Source organism: Vigna unguiculata, chromosome 3 (assembly GCF_004118075.2).
Source record: "Vigna unguiculata cultivar IT97K-499-35 chromosome 3, ASM411807v1, whole genome shotgun sequence".
Classification (NCBI taxonomy): domain Eukaryota; kingdom Viridiplantae; phylum Streptophyta; class Magnoliopsida; order Fabales; family Fabaceae; genus Vigna; species Vigna unguiculata.
The window spans coordinates 49,052,004-49,075,886 of record NC_040281.1 but is presented as its reverse complement, the minus strand read 5'-3'; the positions used below and the strand labels follow the sequence as shown (position 1 = coordinate 49,075,886).

At 33.0% G+C, this 23,883-nt stretch overlaps 3 protein-coding genes across 3 annotated transcripts; 1 reads left to right on the top strand and 2 right to left on the bottom strand.

Annotated features, from left to right (window-relative positions):
- The first annotated feature begins 1,759 nt into the window (after positions 1-1,759).
- LOC114175711 (probable glycosyltransferase At5g03795) lies at positions 1,760-8,782 on the top strand. The gene is made up of 5 exons (XM_028060497.1): positions 1,760-2,013; positions 2,272-2,803; positions 2,909-3,039; positions 6,762-7,110; positions 7,911-8,782. Exons 2-5 carry the CDS (start codon positions 2,324-2,326, stop codon positions 8,589-8,591), a joined length of 1,641 nt encoding a protein of 546 aa, XP_027916298.1. The 5' UTR covers positions 1,760-2,013; positions 2,272-2,323; the 3' UTR covers positions 8,592-8,782.
- Positions 8,783-12,875: 4,093 nt separating this feature from the next.
- On the bottom strand, positions 12,876-13,996 carry LOC114175713 (transcription factor MYB114-like). Its single transcript, XM_028060498.1, has 3 exons — positions 13,782-13,996; positions 13,565-13,694; positions 12,876-13,287 (listed from the first exon to the last, which is right to left on the bottom strand). The coding sequence occupies exons 1-3, from the start codon at positions 13,921-13,923 to the stop codon at positions 12,963-12,965; spliced, it is 597 nt and encodes a 198-aa protein (XP_027916299.1). The 5' UTR covers positions 13,924-13,996; the 3' UTR covers positions 12,876-12,962.
- Positions 13,997-16,404: 2,408 nt separating this feature from the next.
- Positions 16,405-23,501, bottom strand: LOC114175710. Its single transcript, XM_028060496.1, is given in 5 exon segments — positions 16,405-17,119; positions 17,652-17,768; positions 20,488-20,634; positions 21,959-23,097; positions 23,100-23,501. Coding segments are annotated over 5 exon segments (2,301 nt in total). The 5' UTR covers positions 23,383-23,501; the 3' UTR covers positions 16,405-16,504.
- Between the last annotated feature and the right edge of the window lie 382 nt (positions 23,502-23,883).

Here is a 23,883-nt window from a genome sequence, read left to right as displayed (position 1 = left end):
ATTTATTTTTTTGAATTTTTAGTATATTATTTTTATATTTGAAATTTATAAATTTTAAATTACTTATGGATTACATTGTGTGTTATATTGTATGTTTGATATTGTTATTTGTTTGTTATGACTATGTATTTCATACGAGACTGTATATCTCATGCGAGCATATAATAATGTAGGTGTTGGAGAGGGGTAGCTTTGAGGTTAATTAAAAAAAGTTATGTGTGTAAATCATAGTATATGCAGATATATTAGTTATTTCTTTGATCTTATTTTAAAATATACTTAAATTTTGTACTGTACATTATGTTATGAAATTTATACTAATGTTTTTTTAATATAATCATGTAAATGTCTTAATAATGCTATAATCGGATTGTTACAATAACAAATATTAAGACTTGGTATAAAATGATTAGAAGAAACATTTTAGTCAAGTTTATTGTTTCAATCACTTATAACCATTAAAAATTTTAAAATCATCAACAAAATTTTAATAAATTAAAATCACTCTATCTCTATAAAGAATTTAAACTCTCATGTCTTAAGACGGGTCAATTGATTAATTTAATAAATAAGTAAAGTTGACATGTTAAAACACAAATTTTAAAACATTTTCAATCATGTACATTTTTGTCCCTCTCTTTATTATTTTGCTATTAATATTTTTGTAATATTGACTCTATACATAAAATTGAAAGCAACTCGCAATTGAATGTTTGAATAAAATTATAATTCTAAATTTTACAAAAAAGATTAAAATAATTAAATTCAATCTCATTTAAATATTGTCTTTTAAAAATAGCACAAACATTTTGTTCTTCTATTTTTTTTTAAATCAACTTATTAAGTTATAATAAGATTTTATACTCTATCTCCTAATGAAAATATATACGAATAATCACACAATCCACTACTATGGTCTAAAAAGGTATTTATTTTTTTGTTTTTTTTGTTTTAAAGTTTCACTGCACTACTGAAGAAAAAACTAATTATTGTTTAATATATAAAATATAGCAACTCAAATGAATTTAACATCCCCTCCAACTAAGCACTTTATCCAACTTTCCTCAAAAGCCTTTCATTTTTCCAAATTAAGTTTTAAAAAACTCAACATCTACAAAATTGGAAGCAAATATAAAAGATATGATTTGCTCTATGTTTATCATTATTGAACAAAAACATCACTCTCCCATTCCTATTCTTTTTGCCACTTTATATCCGTGTTTTCATTATTACCAGGTCTTTAATTTTATCGATTATTCACAATACTATTATATTGATTTGATATATACTATTAATTTTTATAAAATATACTCTAATTGATTTGAAACTCATTAATGTAGATGTATATTTAAAGTAAAAGAATTAATACAATTCATTGAAAAGATATTATTAAATCTTAACAATAAATATTTTTACAACACCTCTTCCAACAAGATTATACGGAATCGAGATTTTAGAAAAAACATTCTATCGTCATATGATCGTATAATTAATTTTAGAATAATTAATTTAAATACAATAATGACAGTTTTTAAACACAATGATACTAATTTAAATTTATAGAATGAAACAAAAACTTTTTAAATATAACGGATGGTCAAATTTGATTCCACCTAAAAAAACAAAAACATTTAAATAAATATATAAACAAATGATTATTTTTCTTCCACAAAAAATAAGAAAGAATTTTAACTCACATAATGCAAGGTGGGTCTCACCTCACCTCACCTTATTTAGTAAGAGAATTTAACTTTCATTTCATCACAAAAAAGAGTTCTTACAGAATGCGCTCTTCTTTCTTAAATTAAAATATAAAAGTCAGGGAAAATAGTAGTTGACTACAAATGGAACAAGAAAGCTTTGTTCTTGCCACGATTCGGCAATCAGCACCGTGGAAAATCGTAACAGTTCGTCAGCCAAAGCGGTGCCGTTCGCAGTTGTTGGGTATTCCCGTCAATGTACCCTGAGATCGGCGCCGGAGTTTACCAGATTCCGATCCACCGTCTGAATTAGGTAAACATTACGTTCTACCAACTGCATCCATTTAAACCGCGCGTTCTTATATTAATTAGCTTCACACCACTTCACTCCATGCATTATTCTCCATATTCACCTGTTTCCACTTCGCCTTGCATGCTTAAAAGGGAAATATTATCGGTTAGTAAGTATTACTTGATTCTTCACGGGTAATTATTATTGTTATTGTTGTTGATATTATCATTATTGTTATTAATTATGAATTTATCTTGTTTATTCCTTCGAGTGAAACAGGGATTAGAATTTGGTATTGGTGGTGCCATTCGTGAAAGCATTGAGGAATGAGATGAAGAAGGTCTTCCAACAAACTACCTTCATCCGGATTCTAGAGTCCTTGTGGCGTTGCTCTGGGAACAAAAGTATTTGGCGAAGATTCTTTGTTCTGGTGGCTGTTTTGACTGTATCTGCTTTTGGGTTTCAGACGCTTGTGCATACTTATTTAGTTCTACCTGACAGACCCTTCGGTTCTCATCAACGAACTGATTATTCATTTTTCCAATCCTCTAGTAGTTCCCTTCCATCCGAGGAATTTTACAAGGGGGGGACACCTCAAAAGGTTCACCTCACTCCTACTAACTCCTTTATTTCACCTGAGGAGTCTAACAAGTTAGTCGAATCATTCTCAGTTGAGCAAGAGAATACAAAACTAGAACCCCCAGTTCAAAAGAAGATTTCTGGAATTGCGAGTAAAAAGGAGAGAAATCTGGCTGATGTGACGAAAGCTGCAGTGTCTTTATCCCCTCCAAGGCATGTTCCTCCTAAGCAGGTAGAAGTTGATGAGACTGAAAACTAACTTTTTGATTTTAAAGTATGATGAGGAGAGAAACCACCAACAATTTTCTGAATGTATATGTATGTATATATATTTCAGAAACACATATGGCTGTTGCCACCTAACGAGGCCCTTGTGCTAGCAAAGAGAGAGATCGATCATGCCCCTTCGGTTAATGAAGATCCTGATCTTTATGCTCCTATTTTTAGGAATATTTCTGTTTTCAAAAGGTACTTAGATCTTTTTACTATGCATACTTATTCACCTTCTTGTTACTCAGTTTTGTCATGAATTGGTGCTGTCCATTGATTTATCTGAATTTCTCCAGAGGATTGAATAAAAATGGAAAATGTGCTCTAAAGTGAGCAAGGGTGTTTACAACCTTAATTTAATCCAAAGTGCTTTATTATCTTAACTCATCAATTGATTTCTGGCCGATACACCTAAGAAAGATTGCAATACATGCTTGAGCAAATATTGTTCATCAAAATAAGCTTTTACAATTTAGAAACTAGATGTTGTTTTTATTAAACTGGGAGAATGTAATCCAATTCGTTCAACATAGTTTTCTCTTCTACATTTTGAGGGAGACACCTTTCATATTCCCTTTAAAGATCCTTAAATTTTACACTTTTGATTGATGACTGTTGTTGTTTGACTGTAGATGCCATACAAAACTGTTAATTAAATTACTCCATCAAAGAAAAAAATAAAGAAAAGAAACTACTAGACTTGTATAAAACCTTCTTCCATATACCACCTTGTCTGTGTTAGAGAACTGCTTGACTTAATAGTGTTTCCATTTATTGTTTTTCATTACAAATGGATGTCTCCTGCACCCAAACACTAGTGTGATTTTTGTTTGAATGAATTCTTGTTGGCTCACTCTCAACGCAATTCATGTGTCTAGTGTGGGTTGGGGTTGAAGCAAGAAATTCCCGCTTTCTTGTTTTGTACTGCGACTACTATATAAACAAATGCAGATGTTAAATTCCCAAAAACCAGTGAGATACAGACTTATTCTTCAATTGATAAAAGGTTGAACCATTTTTTGAGAGAAGGGTTCAAGAGTCATTACGCATAATCTAAGACAACTCTGAGCTTAAAAATGGTTTGGCTTGATTTCCTTTTGGTTTGACATTTTTTTAAAAAAAAATTGGTTTGCCATATCATTTTTCACCGACCATTATGATGATATTCTAGCGAAATGTCTCGTTTTTTTTCACAGTGAGCATAGATGAAAATTATGACTGAAGGCTGTTGCAATCCACGATTTGAGAGTGGTTGTATACATCTAGATGAAGTTACAGGGAATTATAAGTAATCTTTAAGCGGGTTAATAGTGCTAGTGGTTGAAAAAGTGTTCAAACTTGATTAAAACTCTGACATTTTAGTACTTGGTCATTAGATTTCACGTACTGATTGAGACAAAATAAAATGAAGGGGGGTCTATTGTAAATGTTAGGGCTATGTGGATATTCTTGAGTGGATGATGCTACCTATTTTTCCATCAATTATTGGAGGACTGAAAATGTGGAGAATTCAGCAAAGCCATGTATTAACAGCCATGTCTTCAACTTACATAACCATTTCTTGCAAATCCCTTGTACATAGCTTATAAAATCTAGGTCTAACAAAACTACGTGAAGAGTTAAGAGACAAGCACATGTATATGAAACTTGACATGCAGCCAAGGACATTATAGTATCTAAAGTAGAGTATACGGTTCAGCGGTTTGCTCATAAAATAGAAGAGGAGTTGTACATGTCATATGTTCTCTAGCAAGAAAAAATTAAATATCTGCAGTTAATGCTTGCATTTTTCAGGTGGGATTTTTTTTATTTATGTAAATACAATTTATCAACACAAACCAAAGGATTGTAGAACTTACAGCTTCACATTAGAAACATTGCATCAATTGTTTTTCTCCCTATCATTCATCTAGTTCGTCTATATTATTTTGCACCATCTCCTCCCAGACATATCTCTTTGGCACAACTTGTGCTATATTTCACATTTTTTCTTTAAGTATATTCCACTTGTTTTTTTCCAGCTTATATTGCCTTTCACATTCTCCATGGAATTGGAATATAGCAGCTTCCTCCCTTTCTATGAGAGTGGTTCCATCATGTTCTCCTTTATAGACTTCACCCAAGCATGTTTGGATAAAATGCTCAATTGTCTTTAAATCGCATGTATTTGCTTATGAACGTTATTATATATTGAAGGGGTATCTACAATGCCTTTTTTTCTCGTTGTTCTCTGATTTTCTATTATAATAGAAATTCCATAATTTATATTTTCACTTCAAACATATTATAAATAACTACACGTTAAAAGTGTAATTGAATATGAAGACCAATATTTCAAAAACAGTTAAAAAATAATAATGTTTTGTATGGTTGTAAATCACAATTTATATATTTTTCAACTTTGCTAACATTAACCAGGGCATCAACAAAATTTGAATATTACTAGTTGTTAGTAATAGATTGAGCATAAGTGTTCTTAATACAGAAAACATTTGTATGCCTTATTTACGAGGTAAAAAAGTAATCAACTAGTAACTAACTACTAACCAACTAATAACTAATTCCCAACTAATTATATGCGAATTAGCTTTTAGAGTTTGCGATGAACAATACCATACATCCTAACAAGAAGAATTGTAATGAAATTGTCTAAGGAAAAATGAACAGAAGTACATTGTAAATGAATTATTTGAAAATTAACAATTTGAGAGGGGTCAACTTGCCACCACCCACATCAATAAAAAGCTCCTTCAAATTGGGCTCTATAAGTCTGCAAAGAACAATGTAAATTTGAGGAATAAAGCTTAGCTACCAAGCTCAAGTACACTGTAAGGCTTAACTAGGCAGAAGCTACCCATGCTTAACCATATACTAGAAACAATTAATTGCATACGAAAAATATGAGGACTAACCGCCCAAGACCGAAATAAATATTTCAAACTTAACTACCATGGGCAAAATCTTCCATCAAATCCCTCTTAAGCTGCAAACTAATGCTTTTCATAAAGAACTGAAACCCTTTAAAGAAGACTAAAGTCAAACATGGACCATAATTTTAACTTTGCCAAGTGACAAAAACAGAGATATCAGGCCAAGAATGAACATTGAAATCAAATCACATCACACTGACCATTTGCCCTTTGTATGGTAATGTTTTCTTCTTCTTCTTCTTCAAAGGCATCTTCAAGTCTGTAAAACTCAAGAACGAGAACCAGTAAGAGATTAAAAAACTTAAATCTAAGCTCAGCTTGATGTTTCTGCAATGTATTGAAACCATAGATAGAAAGAAAAGTATAGAAAGGCATAAATTCATCACAGATTCTGAAGACTGTGGTAACAAGGCTTTGACTTTAGAGTTAGAATACTACATCAACTACCTTGTCAAAGAACCACTTAGCCTAATTTTTATCACAATTGTAGTTAATAATTATAAATCCTTTGAAATTGGAAGTTTGAGAGGTGATTGTAACATTAATGACTATAGTCAACTCTAATTGTCTGGTAAATATTTTGGTTGACCATTTCTAAAATTTTAATATCTTTTAAAGCAGGTTTAAACTGTTGGATTCGGTTAGGACTATTTCCACTAAGTTTGCTATCTTTAAGTGAAGATTGAATGAAGACTTGGACAACTAGTTTAACAATTTGATGGCTGTAACTTGTCTTTCGGTAATTTTCTGATGGCATCATGCATATGCAAATGGATATTGCTTCCTTATATATAAAAAAATAATCCCTTTACCTGGTAAAATAAGCATTTGATACTATGATCTTCACAGCTCTTCGTTATCAAAATTACATGAAGCTCAGTGATTGTTGATGAATGGATTGTCTTTGGTTGTACTGTACCTTTGGTATGTGAAAAGCATCATCTACTGTATCGAAAACCATCTTGAAACAATATTGTGTCTCAACTTCAGGAGCTATGAATTGATGGAAATGACTCTTAAAGTATATATATACCGTGATGGATCAAGGCCTATTTTTCACAAACCACCCCTTAAGGGAATTTATGCTTCTGAAGGATGGTTTATGAAGTTAATGGAGGAAAATAAGCAATTTGTCACCAGGGATCCTGAAAAGGCTCACTTATTTTACCTTCCATACAGTGCACGCCAAATGGGGTTGGCACTCTATGTGGCTGGGTCACACGATTTAAAGCCATTATCAAACTTTCTAAGGGACTATGTGAACATGATTGCTGCAAAGTATCCCTTTTGGAATCGCACACATGGTTCGGACCATTTCCTTGTTGCTTGCCATGACTGGGTATGGGGCTTGTATCTGTTTTCAGTTGAATTGATTGATTCTGATAATTTGATTTTACTAACTTGATAGCTGCTCAAGTATTAGTATTTCTAATTCTTATATTTTCATGTCTGCATGCTTTACTTTGATTTGATAGAAAAGTGAAAATGAAACTCTTTAGCAAAATTAACTTTGAAGTAACTTCGATAAAAAAAGGATGTATGCATATATTAATGGTGATCATGATAAATAGATAAAAACATAACTACGGTATGAAAGATTCGGCTACTATGAGTGCACAGCATGACACTTTCAATTGTACGTGTGTTTTACATGGCTGACGAACAGTTCTTTTCTCAATGTTTCCACCTATTTATTATAATTTAATCTATATTTCCTCCTTAGTGGCTTTTTAATATAAAAAAAAAATCGAAGCAAACATTCCTACTGGATGCCTTCACCAGCTATTTTTTTGCATTCTTCCTGCAGTTGGTCAAATCCCTTCTGGATATTCCAATTACCCTAAAACAATATATCTTCTTTTTTTATAGTATTCTGATACTTGAAAGTTGAAACATATAATAATGCACGTTTCGAACATTACAGTCTGCATCTTATGTCTTTATTCTCGGAAGTTTTACAAAGATATCTCTTTATTATGCATATACCCACGAATGTTATTGGTGATTTCAAATGCACTGATTGCTATTATATATGTGTCTCTTTTGCAGTATAGTCTGCTGATCAATTTCGTTTATGAATTTACTGCGTTAAAGTCACTGGCTTTTTTAATGTCGTCTTTTCAAAACTGATATGTGCAGGGTCCTTACACTGTAACTGGACACAAGGAGCTAGCAAAAAACGCCATAAAAGCTCTATGTAATGCTGATTTGTCTGAAAGAATTTTTGTTGCAGGAAGAGATGTTTCCCTACCAGAAACTACCATAAGGGTACCAAGAAAACCTCTGAGAAATCTTGGTGGGAATAGACCATCACTACGTCCAATCCTTGCTTTCTTTGCTGGAAGCATGCATGGTAGAGTGCGCCCTACTCTCCTTAAGTATTGGGGGGTTGGAAAAGATGAAGACATGAAAATCTACAAGCGTTTACCTCTAAGAGTTTCCCAAAGGATGACTTATATTCAGCACATGAAATCAAGTAAATATTGTGTATGTCCAATGGGCTTTGAAGTTAATAGCCCTAGGATAGTTGAAGCCATATATTACGAGTGTGTTCCTGTTATCATTGCAGATAATTTTGTCCTTCCTTTTAGTGAAGTTCTGGACTGGAGTGCTTTTTCTGTGGTGGTGGCCGAGAAGGATATTCCCAGGCTGAAGGAAATTTTATTGTCCATCCCCATAAGAAAATATCTTACAATGCAAAACAACGTGAAGATGCTTCAGAAGCATTTCCTTTGGAATCCTAGACCAATAAGATATGATCTGTTTCACATGATTTTGCATTCAATATGGTTTAACAAGCTGAGCCAGATTCAAACTTAGCAAATATAGAAGTCATTTCGGTAAGAGTTGTTTAATTTGATTGCACGAATCTTGTTTGAATGAGGTCATATTGATGGTATAATGCAGCAGTTCAAACCTTTGTATCTTATGGACGGAGTTGTCCTGCATAAAAGCATTGATTCATTTAATGTATTAATTGGGCGAACTATAATAGATGTTGATTATGGCTAGGTATCATGTTTGATGGTGTGATTGGTTCACGGGAAGTTGAGGGTTGGTGAGGAGAGAGATGATAGACTTTTTAATTTTATGTTTAGTAAAAAAAATTAGAGAACGTGGAAAGGAAAATATAAATGGGAGCTAAAACTCTTTTTCTCTTAATTAAGCTTCTTTTCGTGCTGATAAACAATACAGTGCATGTTTGGGATAAAGCTACGTTAAACGTAACTAGCTTTTTAGTAAAAGTAATAAGAGTGTTTCTTCTCTTAGATGTATTGGAAATTGGAATTTTCTCATTCAAACAGGTTCAAACGGAAATTTAACATGCCGTTGTGTTTGAGTTGTGTTTGAACGAGTGAATTTAAGAGAGAAATTCAGTTATTTAGAGAATTTGATTTGTTTAAAAAAAAAATAAAAATGTTTGAATAAAGAAATTAAAAAGAAAATGAAATCAAGTAATTTTAAAAAGGTATTTCAAATAAATAAAATAGTAGAATTTGAAATTCACTTAAAAATGTAGGAAATTGAAAATTTTCAAGTTGTGAAATTGTTCATTGATTAGGACAAAAATTTCTATAGGTTCAAAAAATAGAGTTGGGTTGGGAAGCATGTCAAGATGAGTTGTTGGTTTGGACTAAAGAGTGAGATGAACTGACTCAAGTCAAAGGTCGAATTGAGTAGGCTCGAGACTAAGGTTAAGTCAAGCCAACTTAGGCTGAAGGTCGACCTTTGACTGAAGGTCAAGATGAGATGGCTATAAGTCGAGTCAGCTCGGGTTGAAGCTCAAGTGAGGTCGACGAAGGCAGTAAGTTAAGCCGAGTTGGTCCGGGTAGCAAGTTAAGCCAAGTCGCTCCGGTTGAAAATCGAGCCGAGTGGATCTAGACCAAGGTCGAGACTAGTAAGCTTGAGCGAAGGTCGAGCCAAGTCGGTTTGAGTCGAAGGTCAAGCCAATTTGGCCTAGACCGAATGTCAAGCTGAGCAGGCTTGACCCAAGTCAAGATGAGTTGACCAAAGTCGAAGGAGAGTCGAGTCGTCTAGATTGAAGGTCGAACCAAGTTGGTCTTGGTCGAAGGTCGAGACAAGATAGCTTTGAACCGAGTCGGCTCTAGCTGAAGATCGAGTTGGCCTATACATAAAGTTTAAACCAATCTACACTAGATGAATGTTGAGTTGAGTCAACTCAGGCCGAATCGACTTAAATTGTGTTGAGGTTGAATCGATTTGAATGACCTAGGTCAAACCAATTGAGATCAAATCGACTCGAGTCAACTTGAATCAAAAATCAAGATGAGTCATACCAAATTGAAAGTTGAACTAAGTTAAGTTAAACTTAAAGGCGGAGTTGAGTTTGTTGTAAAATAAAAATTAAATTGCTTTATCCAAAAAAAAAATTGAAATCTAAAATGTTTCAATTACTTCCTCTAAACTAATTATTTAAAAAATGAAGAGAATTCAATTGTAAGTAATGAAATTTCTAGGTATTTCAATTTCTTGGAATTGTTGAAATCCCTTATCTAAACATAAGGCTATAAAATGAGGATCGATGCAAGGATAAGTGTTTCAGATGTCACACCAAGTTTCACCATTAAACTCATGCTATGGTAGAGAAATTTATTGAAAATCTCATGCTGATTAAGGATAAAACTATATTATAGTGTATAAGTAGGTGTACGTCTCACATTACAAGTTGATTTTGTAGAGTTGAGTTAAACTTAAAAATCTTCTTCTTAAGATATATCAAAGTTATAGTAAAGTTTAACTTATTAAAATTTGTTATTTATTGTGTGTATTATTTCATATGTCATCAGACTACCACATATATTTACATAAATACAAATTTTATCTTATAACTTGATTATAAAATTGAGTTAAATTTAAAGTTTACTTTTCATCAACATCTTAAAAAAAGATATTATTTTTTTTACTTCATACATAAATCGGATGATTAACAAGGACTTCACCATTAAAATCCTATAGTGATATTGCAATAAAAATCATTCATAAATCATTCATAGACAATTAATGTAATCCATCATTTAAACCTTAAAAATCTCTCCCCTTATGTCCATCACTTAAAAAAAAAAAAGTTATTAACGTCTAAGTTTTAGAAGTCTATTTGAACAAAATTATTTGTAAACACTTCCTAGATATAAAATTATTAATAATTTTTACAAAACAAAATATCACGTATTTAAGAGAAAGATCGAACATAATATTAAAGTAGTGAATTTTTTTTCGTATCTAATCTTTAATGTAAAGGAAAAAAAAAATCAGAATTTAACCCAACCGAAAAATACAAACGGTGTATAATCTGAAACAAACCATAGTGGCCAGCTTCTTTTCATAGGCTAAGATTCACTACGGTATGTTGCATGTGCAAATGTTAATGAGGCATGTATTGTATTATTATTATTCTTTTTATTGTTATCAGCGAAAATATAGGTACATGTATTTTTTAATTTTCATAAAAATTTGATTAATGATTAATATTTGTTTTTAAAATATTTAATTAACTTTTAAAATAATTATTAAATGAAATAACAGTAAAAAAAGTTAGAATAATAATTAAAAATAAATTATTTATAAAATTATTAATTTTTAAAATAATTTTTAAAGATAAAAAAATTAGAATAACAATTAAAAATAAAATATTTATAAAATAATTAATTTTTAAAAAAATAATTAAAGATAAAACTATATAAATATAAATTAATATTTTTATACATTGTTATAGATTAATATTTTTTTAAATATCTATAAATTATTTCAATTCTAAAAATAGTATTTAAAAGAATAAACTTAAAAAAATAAAAAGTTATACAATTATAAATATATAATTATAGATAAAATAAATTTTAATTATTGAAATAAAAAATATTAAAAATAATTTTGCATAAATAATATTATGAATAATTATTTAAATTTCAAAATATAGTTACTAAAATAATAAAAAGATAAATAATTATTTTATAATAAGTTAATTATTTATATTAAAAAATTAATTTCAAAAATAATAAAATAATATTTTTATTATAATAATTATATAAATTTAAAAATTAATAATTAAAAGAATAAAATTAATATATATATATATATATATATATTTTATATATTATTATTATCATTTATTTATATTATTTTAGTCGTGGTGAACAGACGTCGTACACACTCACACGTGACAAGATTTTCTCTGCTTTGGAAAATCATGAGCCGAATAAGAGGTTACATGGAAATCTGAACTGTGATCTATTTTAGGTATGCTATCTCAACTGTTTTATGCATACTTTCGTATTCTCCTTTCAAACCATTTTTCTTCTACAAATATTAACTATTTCCAAATCAATTTTTATAAACTGACATTTTGTTATGAAATTTTAGTACTATAATACATTATTTACTAAACTAATTAAAAATGTAAACACCTATAACTTTTTAAACAATTATTATAAAAGTCAATAAATTCAATTAAAATAAAAATGTATATTTAAATGACAATAGAAAATATTATTTTCTTATATATAACATAAATATTATTTACACATTTTATCAGTTGGACCACCAAAGAGTCTCATCATTTACAAGTTGAAATTAAAAATGGTATATAGTTTATTTTTTAATTTATCGAAATGTTTACATGGACCAAAATCTCATTACATATTATTTTTATTAGTTTTAAATATTCGATGAAACAAAACCGCAGTGCTCTCCCGGTTCCACTTTTATATCGGTTACAGACCAAAATCCCGCAATATATTCATTTTAATAATTTAACTTGTATATATTATTAGTGTAAACAATTTTATATACACATATACTAAGTATTCTTTTGTGTGTGTCATATCGGTTAATAACCAAAATATCTTCAAATTTATTTATCAACAGATTTGTTCATTTGTTGGTAAAGTTTATTGACAATCATGAACTAATTTCCAATCCCATGAATCAAAGTCCAGGGAGTTGTTTGTTGCAGCAGCTGATACGATTCATACAAAAAATGATATTTAATTGAAGAAAGATGTGTTTAAAAATATTAGTGAATTTCTTAATGGTGAAAAAAGAATTTGATGGAGTTGCATAAAATAAAAAAGATGTGACGAGATTTTATAGAAAGTGTAAATATTATTAAAGAAGTATTAAAAAAATAAAATGGAGTTGTTAGCTGGAAATGGTGTAAACAAAAAGGTGTGGTAATTAAGAGTGTGTGGTGGTATGAGGAATGTGGTCAAGTTCCAAGTACTTGTTCAGCCAATCTAACCCACACGATTCCTCAGAGAAGTTGAAAAACTCGTCAATGTCGAAAGTGACATCTAAGTTACCACTTTCGTTGCTTCCAACCTCCTTCTCTGACACTGCAACTTTGTCCCCACCATTCTCATTCTGCAAAACAATTTCGTGTGTTGTTGAAGATTCTGGTCTCTCCTCTCTCTGATTCACCTTTTTGCACAAATGAGAATTCCAATAATTCTTTATTTCATTGTCTGTTCGTCCCGGAAGCCTACCGGCTATCAAAGACCACCTAAAAACACCAAAATCCCCACAATCTCACTCTTATTATCTGCATCAGCATTTGCATTTAGTTACATGAAATTTTTGTTTGAAAAATAATATTTTGATTACTAAATTTTGACAACTTTCTCTTATAATATAAGATGTCATTTTCTAGATGATTTTGGAATACAGAGAAAAAAATAAAAAATCACTTAAAAAATAACACATAAAATTATAAAATTGTCCAAATTTAGTAGTCATAATATTTTTCTTTTCTTTTTGAGTAATGGTTTATTATTACAGACCTGTTTCCCAAGAGTCTGTGAAGCCTAAGAATCAAATCTTCTTCTTCATGTGATATGTTTCCCCTCTTGATATTAGGTCTCAGATAGTTTAACCATCTCAGCCTGCAACTCTTCCCACATCTATTCAAACCTACCAAACCATGCAGATTAAGCACCTCAAAAACTAAGTTAACTTATATAAGTAACTAACTTTCAGTAGTAACTAACTAACTATAACCTGATTTAACTGCAATAGTCTTCCACCTCTTTGCACCATGAATTTCAATGCACTGGGCAAGCTTTGTGTCTTCTTCTGGGGTCCATGAACCTCTGTTCATTGCTGATCTGTTGTGTGTGGCATCATTGATCCTTGGTGCCATGAGAATAGATAATGTTTTTGTGTTGTTGAGGACATAAATGAATGAATATACATGGGGTTTATATGATGTGAAAATTAACAATGTTGAAACAAAGGTGAATGAGTGTTGTTAAGGTTGAAGTGTCGGTGAGTGAATGAGTGTGTTTATATGTATCTGCCCTTCGGATAGGATCATGGATAGGTCAGAAAAAATGGGAAGCTCCAACCACCGGTTACAGACACTTATTCCTACGAGAATGGAAAGTAGAATCTTCGTACCCATGCTTAGGAAAATGTTTTGGTGGGTTTAATTAACATTTGGTTTTTACTAATTAATTATTGCCACGTGTTTTGATCATTTGGTGTCTTCTTCTAACTCTCTCACCTACTCATTAGTTGGTTCACTTTCATATGATTCTATGCACACAAAAATATGTTTTCAAAACAAAAAAGGTTATAATAGTAGTAGATAAATAGTTATATAGATAGTGAGTTTAATTTCGCATCTATTCATTCATTAATGAATAAACAACGAATGGTTAATAAATAAGTATCATATAAAAGGACTAAAGTAGATACGTCAATTTTGAAAGTACGTAATAATAAACTACAACACTGATTATCTAACTTCATCCTATATTCCTGTGTTTGTTCTTTTGTTTTTCTTTTTTAGAGCTTGTTTTGGTTACTATTTATGATTCACGTCAAAATGCATTAAAAATAATAATAATGGTTCGGGATTAAGAAAAAAAAAACACTGTACCGTGTATAAATAAAATATACAATAAAAAAATACCTTACACAAATTCTTGAAAATTGCTTGTGATTTTTTTTTTTTTTGTGATTTAAAGGAAAAAGTGACTTGGTGCATTTTATCTCATCTTCATATTTGTCAAGAATATTTAAAATTGAATCTTGTTCCCAATTTAATAAGAGTTATGTACCATATATTCTTTCACTTATAGTTGTCTAATCATTAATATATGAAACTATAAAATCTTTTAAATATATTGTGTTGGAATAAGATGAAGTTATAAATAAAGTGATTCAAGATGATGATGAAAACGATATCTTCAACAACATCTAATTTAGTTTATGTTAGTGGTTAGAGGAGCTAGTGATACCTTATCATATAAAGTTAACTATTATAGTGACTTAGACACTTTTTGTAGAAGAGCCTAGTATGACTTTGTCATTTTTCAATCATTTCAATATTATTCACAAAGCATGCATCTTACACTTAAGAATAGTTAAATGAGAATAATGTGCAAAACTTTTGAAAATAACAAGTTGAATTAAGTGAATTAAAATATGTACTTTGGGATGAAGTATTCTATTTGTTGTTAAAAATTATATTTCGATTCGACTTTTTTGTTATAGATGTTGAAAAGTAAAGTCCACGTCAATTTTTTATATTTTTAATACAATAACTATCAACATTTTAAACGTGTATTCAATGTGTTATTTATGTTGTTCGTATTATAGATATATTATAATTGTTCAGGATTTATGTACAAAACTTCATATAAAAACTTAGTTCACAACATGAAACAAAACCCACTTAATCCTTTTTCAAACAAACTTCATTTGTAAAATTGAAGCCTTTTGTCGATAGGATTTTAGAAGTCAGAGGTAAGGAAATGTTGGCTTTTTGTTTTTGGAAAAACTTGACAAAGTCAAATGCATTACAGCCAATGAAATTACTAAATATTAATGTATGCTGTAAGTTGGACAATATTATAATGACCATCTAAGATTCATGTCATACATAAAATAAAGAAACAACCTTAATTTGGTCTTTCTCAAAAAAAGAAAAAATATATTTAACTATAAATTTTAATTATTTCTCTATCTTTTTCTTTATTTTTTTCATTAGTTTACATGTACAACTTCCAAAATTTTCATCAGATCAATTACTTTACACAACTAAACTTTCAAATCATTTTTTATCGAAATGATTAAATTGTAAACCTTTCAAAAACACTCTAAACAGATAATTTTTCAATTATATTATTCACCTATCAACTTATTTTTCTACATCAAACATACTCTAACAGTGGAAGAAAAGGAACAAGAAGAAAACAGAAATAGAACAACCAAGACACATACTTCAAATACATCAAATTGCCATTACAAACTCTAATTCAGAGTCACGACCGCACATAAATTATGGTTCACGACTAAGGCTGCACGTAAAGGAAAATGAATACAAAAGAATAACAAAGGAATTATATACAGTTCCGTGTACCAAATTACCAATTTAATAATCGAACTTTCAACTTTTACTTTTAGTTCTAAATTTATCGATGCCAGATAAGCAACAAAGGAAATTGTTGAAATCAGAAATTGATACACTAAAATTTTTCATTGCAGCTATAATATGAAACCAGAAATTACTCACTAGCTGACCAGAGGTTAGACCTTGTTGGGAATGAAGGCAGAGTGTTTGCAATATCTATTTCTACTAATGCATGTGAGCAGAATGGCGAACTAATACTCGTAATTACAGAAGCAGAAATATCTTATGCACAGTAACTTGATACAAAAATAATTCTTTGTACTTTTCACATCTCTATACACTTGGTATATTCAATCTATAATCTTCAATAGGAGTTATGGAATGCTCTAACGAGTTTCTTCAATATGCCAAAAACAACATACAAAACAAAAACCATTACTACCTTCTTGGATGCCAGTATCCTTAGGTTCACCCTCAGGTCATATTTTCGCATGAAACCCAAAGATGCTGCACCCAAAAAGAGAAACCAAGAACCAATGGTACAAAAGAAGACCTTCAGAGCCTCCGAAAGTCCACATACATGGGCAACATCAGCTGATACCTCCACATAAGAGACTGGTGAGCTTATTTGACTGCTCTCTGCCTGATTCAGTCCAAGATTCTTATTCAACCAATCAGACAACCTAATAAGCACTTTTGCAAGCCATGCAATTTCATCATTGGAAATGGGACGTCTCATCCAGTCACCTTTGTATTTAACATCTGCATATACATGATTACCAGCTATTCTAGGCTTAAAAATGTCATAACGAGATTGCTGATGTGGCACTGGTTCATGACAAGATGGTGATAAATTCACAGTCTTTCCATCAAATAAGCTCCCCAATCTTGCCTTCAATGAATCTATGCACTGAAGGCTGGGTATAATATTATCACCAGATATAGCTTGTAACTCAGCTTCTGCACGCATTATAAACAACTGCAATAACACAATGAAATGATAAGAAAATAATTCATACAACATACTGACAATTACTACAGTTAGGAAGCATGATACCAAACAGGACATATGGATATGATATGTATGAAGTTGTGGATCTGACAGATTCTAAAAATTGTGCATAATAAAGCTTAGAAATAGTAACATACATAAATAAAAAATCAAGAACCGATGCTTTAAAATTGAATACAAGTTAATATGGATAGAATTTTAATTACTGTGAAATTCCAGGCTGCATTAGCATAAAAGCTCAATATTTATAAAAAGAAGCAAAAAGCTGTTCAATACAACTAGAAATATTTCAAGTGTTTTGTGATGTGTCTGACATGGGTGTCTCCGAAACATATACAACATGAATCAGCTACTATTCTAAAGCATCCAAGTCTTAGTTTCTAGGATCGCAAGCCCATCTAGACAAGGGGGTAAGTCTAAAACTGTCACAACAAGACAAATGATTGATCGTCTATTTATACTATAATTAATTTACAATAAAAATTTAAAAAATATAAACCTGAAGGAGCTGTTGTCCACCATCCTCCCCATCTGCAAACAGTCGCAAATCTTTGTTCCAATTCTCATGCAAAAAGGAGCCATCAGCATCGGTCTCGCATAAACCATCCTCCCAGTCCTGAAATAACCAACAGTGTTAAAATATACAGATGTTAGATCATGCCACGGACTTGTTAGGCACAGAACAGATGCATTTAATCAAGCCCTAACCCAGCTATGAAACAAATCAACGTAGCTATTGAAAAATCGTGCTGCTGTAGTGACACAGTAGCACATTTCGGCCCCTGTGCTGCAGTGACCTTCAAATCCATCTTAGATAGAAGGTGAAGCTGCAATCCAGAAGCAGATTCACAACCGTTATCAAAGCTGTTTCACAATAAAGAAGAAACAACATTGAAGATGAACCCTAATTATGCTTAAAATTATAATCTCGTTACTAAAGGGGACTTGGGGTCATTTCAGGATTTTCCTTGTAAGTCTTCACATCAGGAAACCACCCTCCACAGTTTAGTTACACATTTTCAGCAGTTTCATGCTTCCTCCCAACAAGTCTCCAGATTGTCCCCTCCTCTTTCTAACATGGTTGTCAAAATCGCGACCCAAAACGTAAGATCGTATGAGTCTACGATCTTCTGCATCCTCTCCGATCCCGCTCCACTTAAAATACGCAATCTTCAAGGATCGTGTTGGATCGCCGTTGTAAATCGCAACTCGGCTGGGAGCGGCGATTCCGGCGACACAGTCCCTTCCAATCACGACGGTGCTAATCGCAGCAGCACCACCAGCTTTACAACCCGTAGCGGCAACGGCACGAGCTTCGCATTGCGGCAACGGCACCAACTCTGCATCACAGCGGCATCAGCAACAGTAGGCTTTGCAGCGGCATCAGTAAGCTTTGCAAGGGCGGCAGCGGCAACACTAAGCTTTGCCAAAACCCTAAATTTCTAACCTAACAAGCCCAATTTTAAAAGCCCACTCAGAAGTAAAACTGCAAAGTAAAATCATAGCTGCAGGTAAAAGTAACTTTTATTTAAAAAGTTACTATCTCCCTCGACTTTTGTTGCTATCTAATTGCTTATTTGGTTTTAGTACGGAGTTTCATGATTATACTTAAGATGATTAAGAATAGAAATAAAAAAAATGTCCAAAAGAGCTTAATTATCTCTAAAAACTGATACATGCTTTTATATGGGTTCTTATTACATCAGTAAAATACAAAATATATGATGATCTATATGTGCCAGATAGGCAATACAAAAGATCAGTTAACCTATTCTAAACAGCTAACCCCCTTCACATAGGTTAAGCAATTCTGACAATTATGAATGATTCACGAATTGTGCAATTTATTTAGCTTTTGAGCTTATAAACACAAATATACATGGGACATGTCATGTAAGAACACTCATTATTTGGAGAACTATGCACACTTTTCTAATATTTAGATTGCAAATATCATCAAATGGTTTATATATTATAGTACTCATTTTTCTTAAATCATAATAAGAGAGTTCTCATTTTTTTGATAGACTTCTTATATGTACAATCATCAGGATACCCCATTTTACGGGCCTAATGATCCATGCTACTATCCAGATCATGGTAGTCAGTGTTGTACAATTCACGATACACATTGTACGACGTTACGAATCGTACAATACGAAACGATTCAACTCCTCCACGATACGGATGGTTAGGTGTATCATTTTTGCTCCCGAATCGTAGTTGAATCGTGCAATACAAGTGGTGCGGCAGTGTGGTGGTCCTCTGTTATGGGCAGGGAGGTTTCTTTTGTTCTGTAATGGGAGTGTTTCTGATTTTAGAGTTAATTTTACATGGCAGCTGTGTCACTACATGAGTGAATTGATAATCCTAAGGTTTTCTTTAGTGGGTTATAATTGGGCCTGTTTTTAACTTAAAATTTTAACTCGTTTAGTTTAAAATATTTAAAATGCAATTAGTAAATGGAAACTTCTAAAATTACTAATGCACCAAAAGAAAAAAAAAATGGGACTATGGAAATAGTAATTGCACCCAAAAAATTATTTTTTGAGTCAAATATCTATCAACCCATATATTTTTTTTTCATTTAACAAAGGAGTTGAGTCACAATATTATAATATTAACTTGATTTATTTTTATATAACTACTTTCTTAATGTACTTATTACCATTAATTACACTTTACATGTTTGTATATCTTGTATGTTATATTTTGTAAATGTTGATGAATCGTACTATTCACGTTACGAAACAATTCGCAATACAAAGCATTGGCTCTCCAATTCTTCAACTACCATAACCCAGATTGATAACTATGAAACAAATTAATCAACAATTGTAAAAGAATCAAGACATGAAACATCAATAATCACAAAAAAAAAAAAAAAGATTGTTATGAACAAACAATCATAAAAGCATTTTATTGGGTGAAGACACACATAAATAATTATATGTATTAATAAGTAACACACCCTCCCATGTAAAAGCCTTTAGCACTTAAAGCGTGGGTTCACCTGCATTGTGCTAAAGTTCAACTCGGTACTAACAGAAGGTGGGGCAGCAAGGATCCTACTATAGACCATTTCTTCATAGAGGCTCTAATACCAATGTGCCAATACAGATACCACAAAAGATTAAGTAGCAGGCGAAGACACATGAATGATTTTGTACTCATTTCTAACTTAACATAAAAAGATCAAGATGGAAACCTAATAGTTGGTATAGGATCAACTTTAAGGGTGCAGATGCATATTAAAATGCAAAAAATTAAAAACAAATGCGACAAATCAATGAAATTAGAACCACAGCAAAAGCAGAAGAGAAATAACAAATCACCTGCAACTGTTCACGGATAGTAGGAACATATCTGTACAAGTTATTCAAAATCGGTTTGCCTGATCCAGCCTGTTTAGAATGGAAATAGGAATCCACAGTCTTCAAAAGGTCGACGAGCTCTTTTGATGATGTCAAGGTATCTAACACCTGTAAATGCAGGTTAGAAAGTCAATATTCATTCAGCTAAACCTCAAATGTTTGATAAAGTTAAAAATCTTCCAGCAAATCCCAATATCTTTTACAGCAGTTGAGCAATCAGTGCAAATTTTTCAGACATCTATGAACAAAACACGAAAATGTATACACGTGAATTTGATTTGCATTTATCAGAACAGTGTGCCAAAAGCTCATGATCAATTTAGGCTTAACAAATTCCATTGATGCAAATCACGCAAGTATGAATAATCCATACAGTTAGAGATTATCTGGAAGCAAAAATTACATAAAGGCACCAATACAAGTATTTTCTTTTGGTTTGAATCTTTTTCCTTAAAGAGTGAATTCCTAGGCAAAAAGGCCAGGTTTTCAAGTGCATGCCATTGCTAGTACGTTACACCATCAAAACAATAAAGAAAGAAAAATTTAAAAGACATTGACATTGTTAGATCCTTTCTTTTTTCCAACAAACCTATCATTACCCTAAGTGATTTTCATCAAGTGTTTTATAATGCATATATGCTTAAGTATCAAATCTCGACAGATGCAATTGTTCCCATCTGATAACCATATATGCAAATAGCTCGCAATTTATTTTTATCTCATAAACTTGTGTTTAGAGAGACAATAAGATATGTAGACTTCAGTATAACATAATACAACTCAAAACTTATAAATGTTTATACTATGTTTGTATGTTTATATGTTTATGTAGAGAATGTTCTTTCGTCTTACCACCAAGAGGATCAGGTAAGATAGGTCAACATCAAATATCTCAATGAGTGTGTTAAAGCTACAATATGCCTCTGAAAAGCTTCCCTACATAGAGCATCTGTCTTATACAACCCCTATGTTGCATGAAGAACATTTATGCACGCATCTCTCTTTACAAGGGCAAACGCATCCTTCTTTGGTGTATTTGACTTGTTTTTACATACCTCATTCAAATAGACACATTTCACTGCTCACAATGTTCCTATGTTTTTTCACAACGTTCATGTGTACAAGAATCCAAGAATTGCAATCAATCATGTACACTTTCAGTTTCCACTACATAACCTAAGTAGTCAGTGGCATTGATGAGAAAAAAACGAACAGTTCATGATCACACACATGCACGGAATATTGACCTAGATCACCTACTTTATCCTGTAAAGCGAGTTGTCTAACTACGATATGTCAAGTCGCAGACTAACATACAGCATAGAGCAGCCCCCAATATAAATCTCACCGGATAAACTCTTAAACTACCAAAAAAAAAAAAAAACTATGCGTGTACAAAATAGTGATTTCAAACCACGGATAGGAAACACACCTTGAGAACCATCTGGACTATAACTTCAACATCGCTATGAAGAAACCTGTGAGCGAAGCCAATGAAATGCATGACCAAGGAACTGTAGTATAGATAATTAGAGAGAACATAGTCCCGCCACTGATGCGAGAATCCGCCACCCACACTTGCAGGCACGGGATTATCCTTTTTCTCACCGTTAATTGCATCTAATTTCAAAAACTCGTTCCCATTCACTGACCAAGGCTCCAAGTAACCAATCCAAACCGACAACACTTGCGACACATTCTTAACCGAAGCAGCCATAGGGCAAAACAAAAACGTCCTCAACAAGAACCTATACAGAGGCCTCTGCACGGAGAAGTTCCAGCAACAAAGAGACCGCACAGACCCCAAATCCTTGCTCTTGGCACCCTCCACAGCCCTCCACCTGGGACTTCCACTCTCACCACCACTCTCGCTAAACGCCGCCACAGTGCTCAAACTTAAGTAGCTCACGAACAGCCTCACCACCTCTCCCAGCCCCGGCGCAGGAGGCGCCTCCCCGGCCGGAAAAGACACCCCAAGATTCCGGCAAAGACTCACCGGCAACGGCGAGAAGTCGTTGTCCACGAGCCAGAAATGGATGAAGGTGTTGACCACAAACTCAGCCCGCGCCACAACGGAGGCATCGTAGCCGGAGCCGTAGTGGAGAATGGAGGAGCGGTAGGGCTGGTGGGCGTTGAGATCGTAGGACGGGACATAAGCGCGTAGATACTCGCAGAGGAGACGCGTGTACAAATCACACTGAGGTTTTCCCTCGAGGGAGGGTTTGGAGGCGGAGAAGCAAGGAAAGGAGGAGGTCCAAGTCCAATCCTCTAACCTAAATTTCTTAGGACGTTTAAGCGAAGCGGCATTGGGATTGTCGTTTTTGGCCTTGGAAACGGGGTAGTAGGCGAACCAGAAGAAGAAGTATTCGAAGACGTTGAGCTGGATTTGGGAGGGGGAAGGGGAGGGCTTGAAAAGGGAGGGGCAGAGATCGGAGAGAGGGCGAGAATCGGCGGCGTTGTTTTTGTTGAGGAGGAGGGAGCGGGTCCATTGAGGGAGTCGTTCGGCGGGGAAGACGTATTTAACGAGGGAGAGGCGGTCCACAGCGGCGATAGCGGCGGCGAGGGTGCCGGTGGGGAGAGGAGGGAGAAGAGGGTAGGGGCGAGGTCGTGGGAGTGGCGGTGGTGGATCCAGGCATTGGCGGAAGCGGGGTCGTCGAAGCCGAAGAGCTTGGAGATTAGGGTTGGGAAGGCGATGGAGAAGAAGTGGCGGGATTGGTCGGGTGAGTGAGAGTGCAGGAAGGAGTCGATGGAGGCGCAGGCAGATGCTATTTGAGCAGGGTTGTTGGCTGATTGGATGGCGGATGATAGTTCCTGCGATTTGGAGAGGGAATCGGTGTAGGAGGAGTGAGGGTGCATGGCGCGGTTTAGGGTTTTGGTTGCAGAGGAATGAAACGAATGAACGAATGGGGTTTTGAAGGTAGGAGGTAGTGTGGTGGAAAAGTTTTTAAAATGAGAGAAGCAAAGGCAAATGGCGCCCTTTGAAGAGGAGAGAGAGGGAGAGTGTGTCTTCGTGGCCACGAAAGAGGCTTTCTTCTATGCATGGGTGGGCCCTTTTCCTGTTCATAACCTACTCTACTAATGCTTCTATTCTGTCTCTTTTTCTTGCCCCCTTCTTTTCTACCATTTTTTATATTCTTATAATCTCAAATTAAGACATCACAAATGCCAATTTTTGATTATGGTCAACAACATTTAAACAATATCACCACAACTTGCTCCAACTTTCTCTAATACTTCTATATTTAATGTCATAAATGTTTAACGAAATACAATTAACCATAAAAACTTATAAATAGTTATTAGAAAGTTAGAAGTTCAAAATTTTAAAATATTTTTTGGGAATAAAAACAAACACAA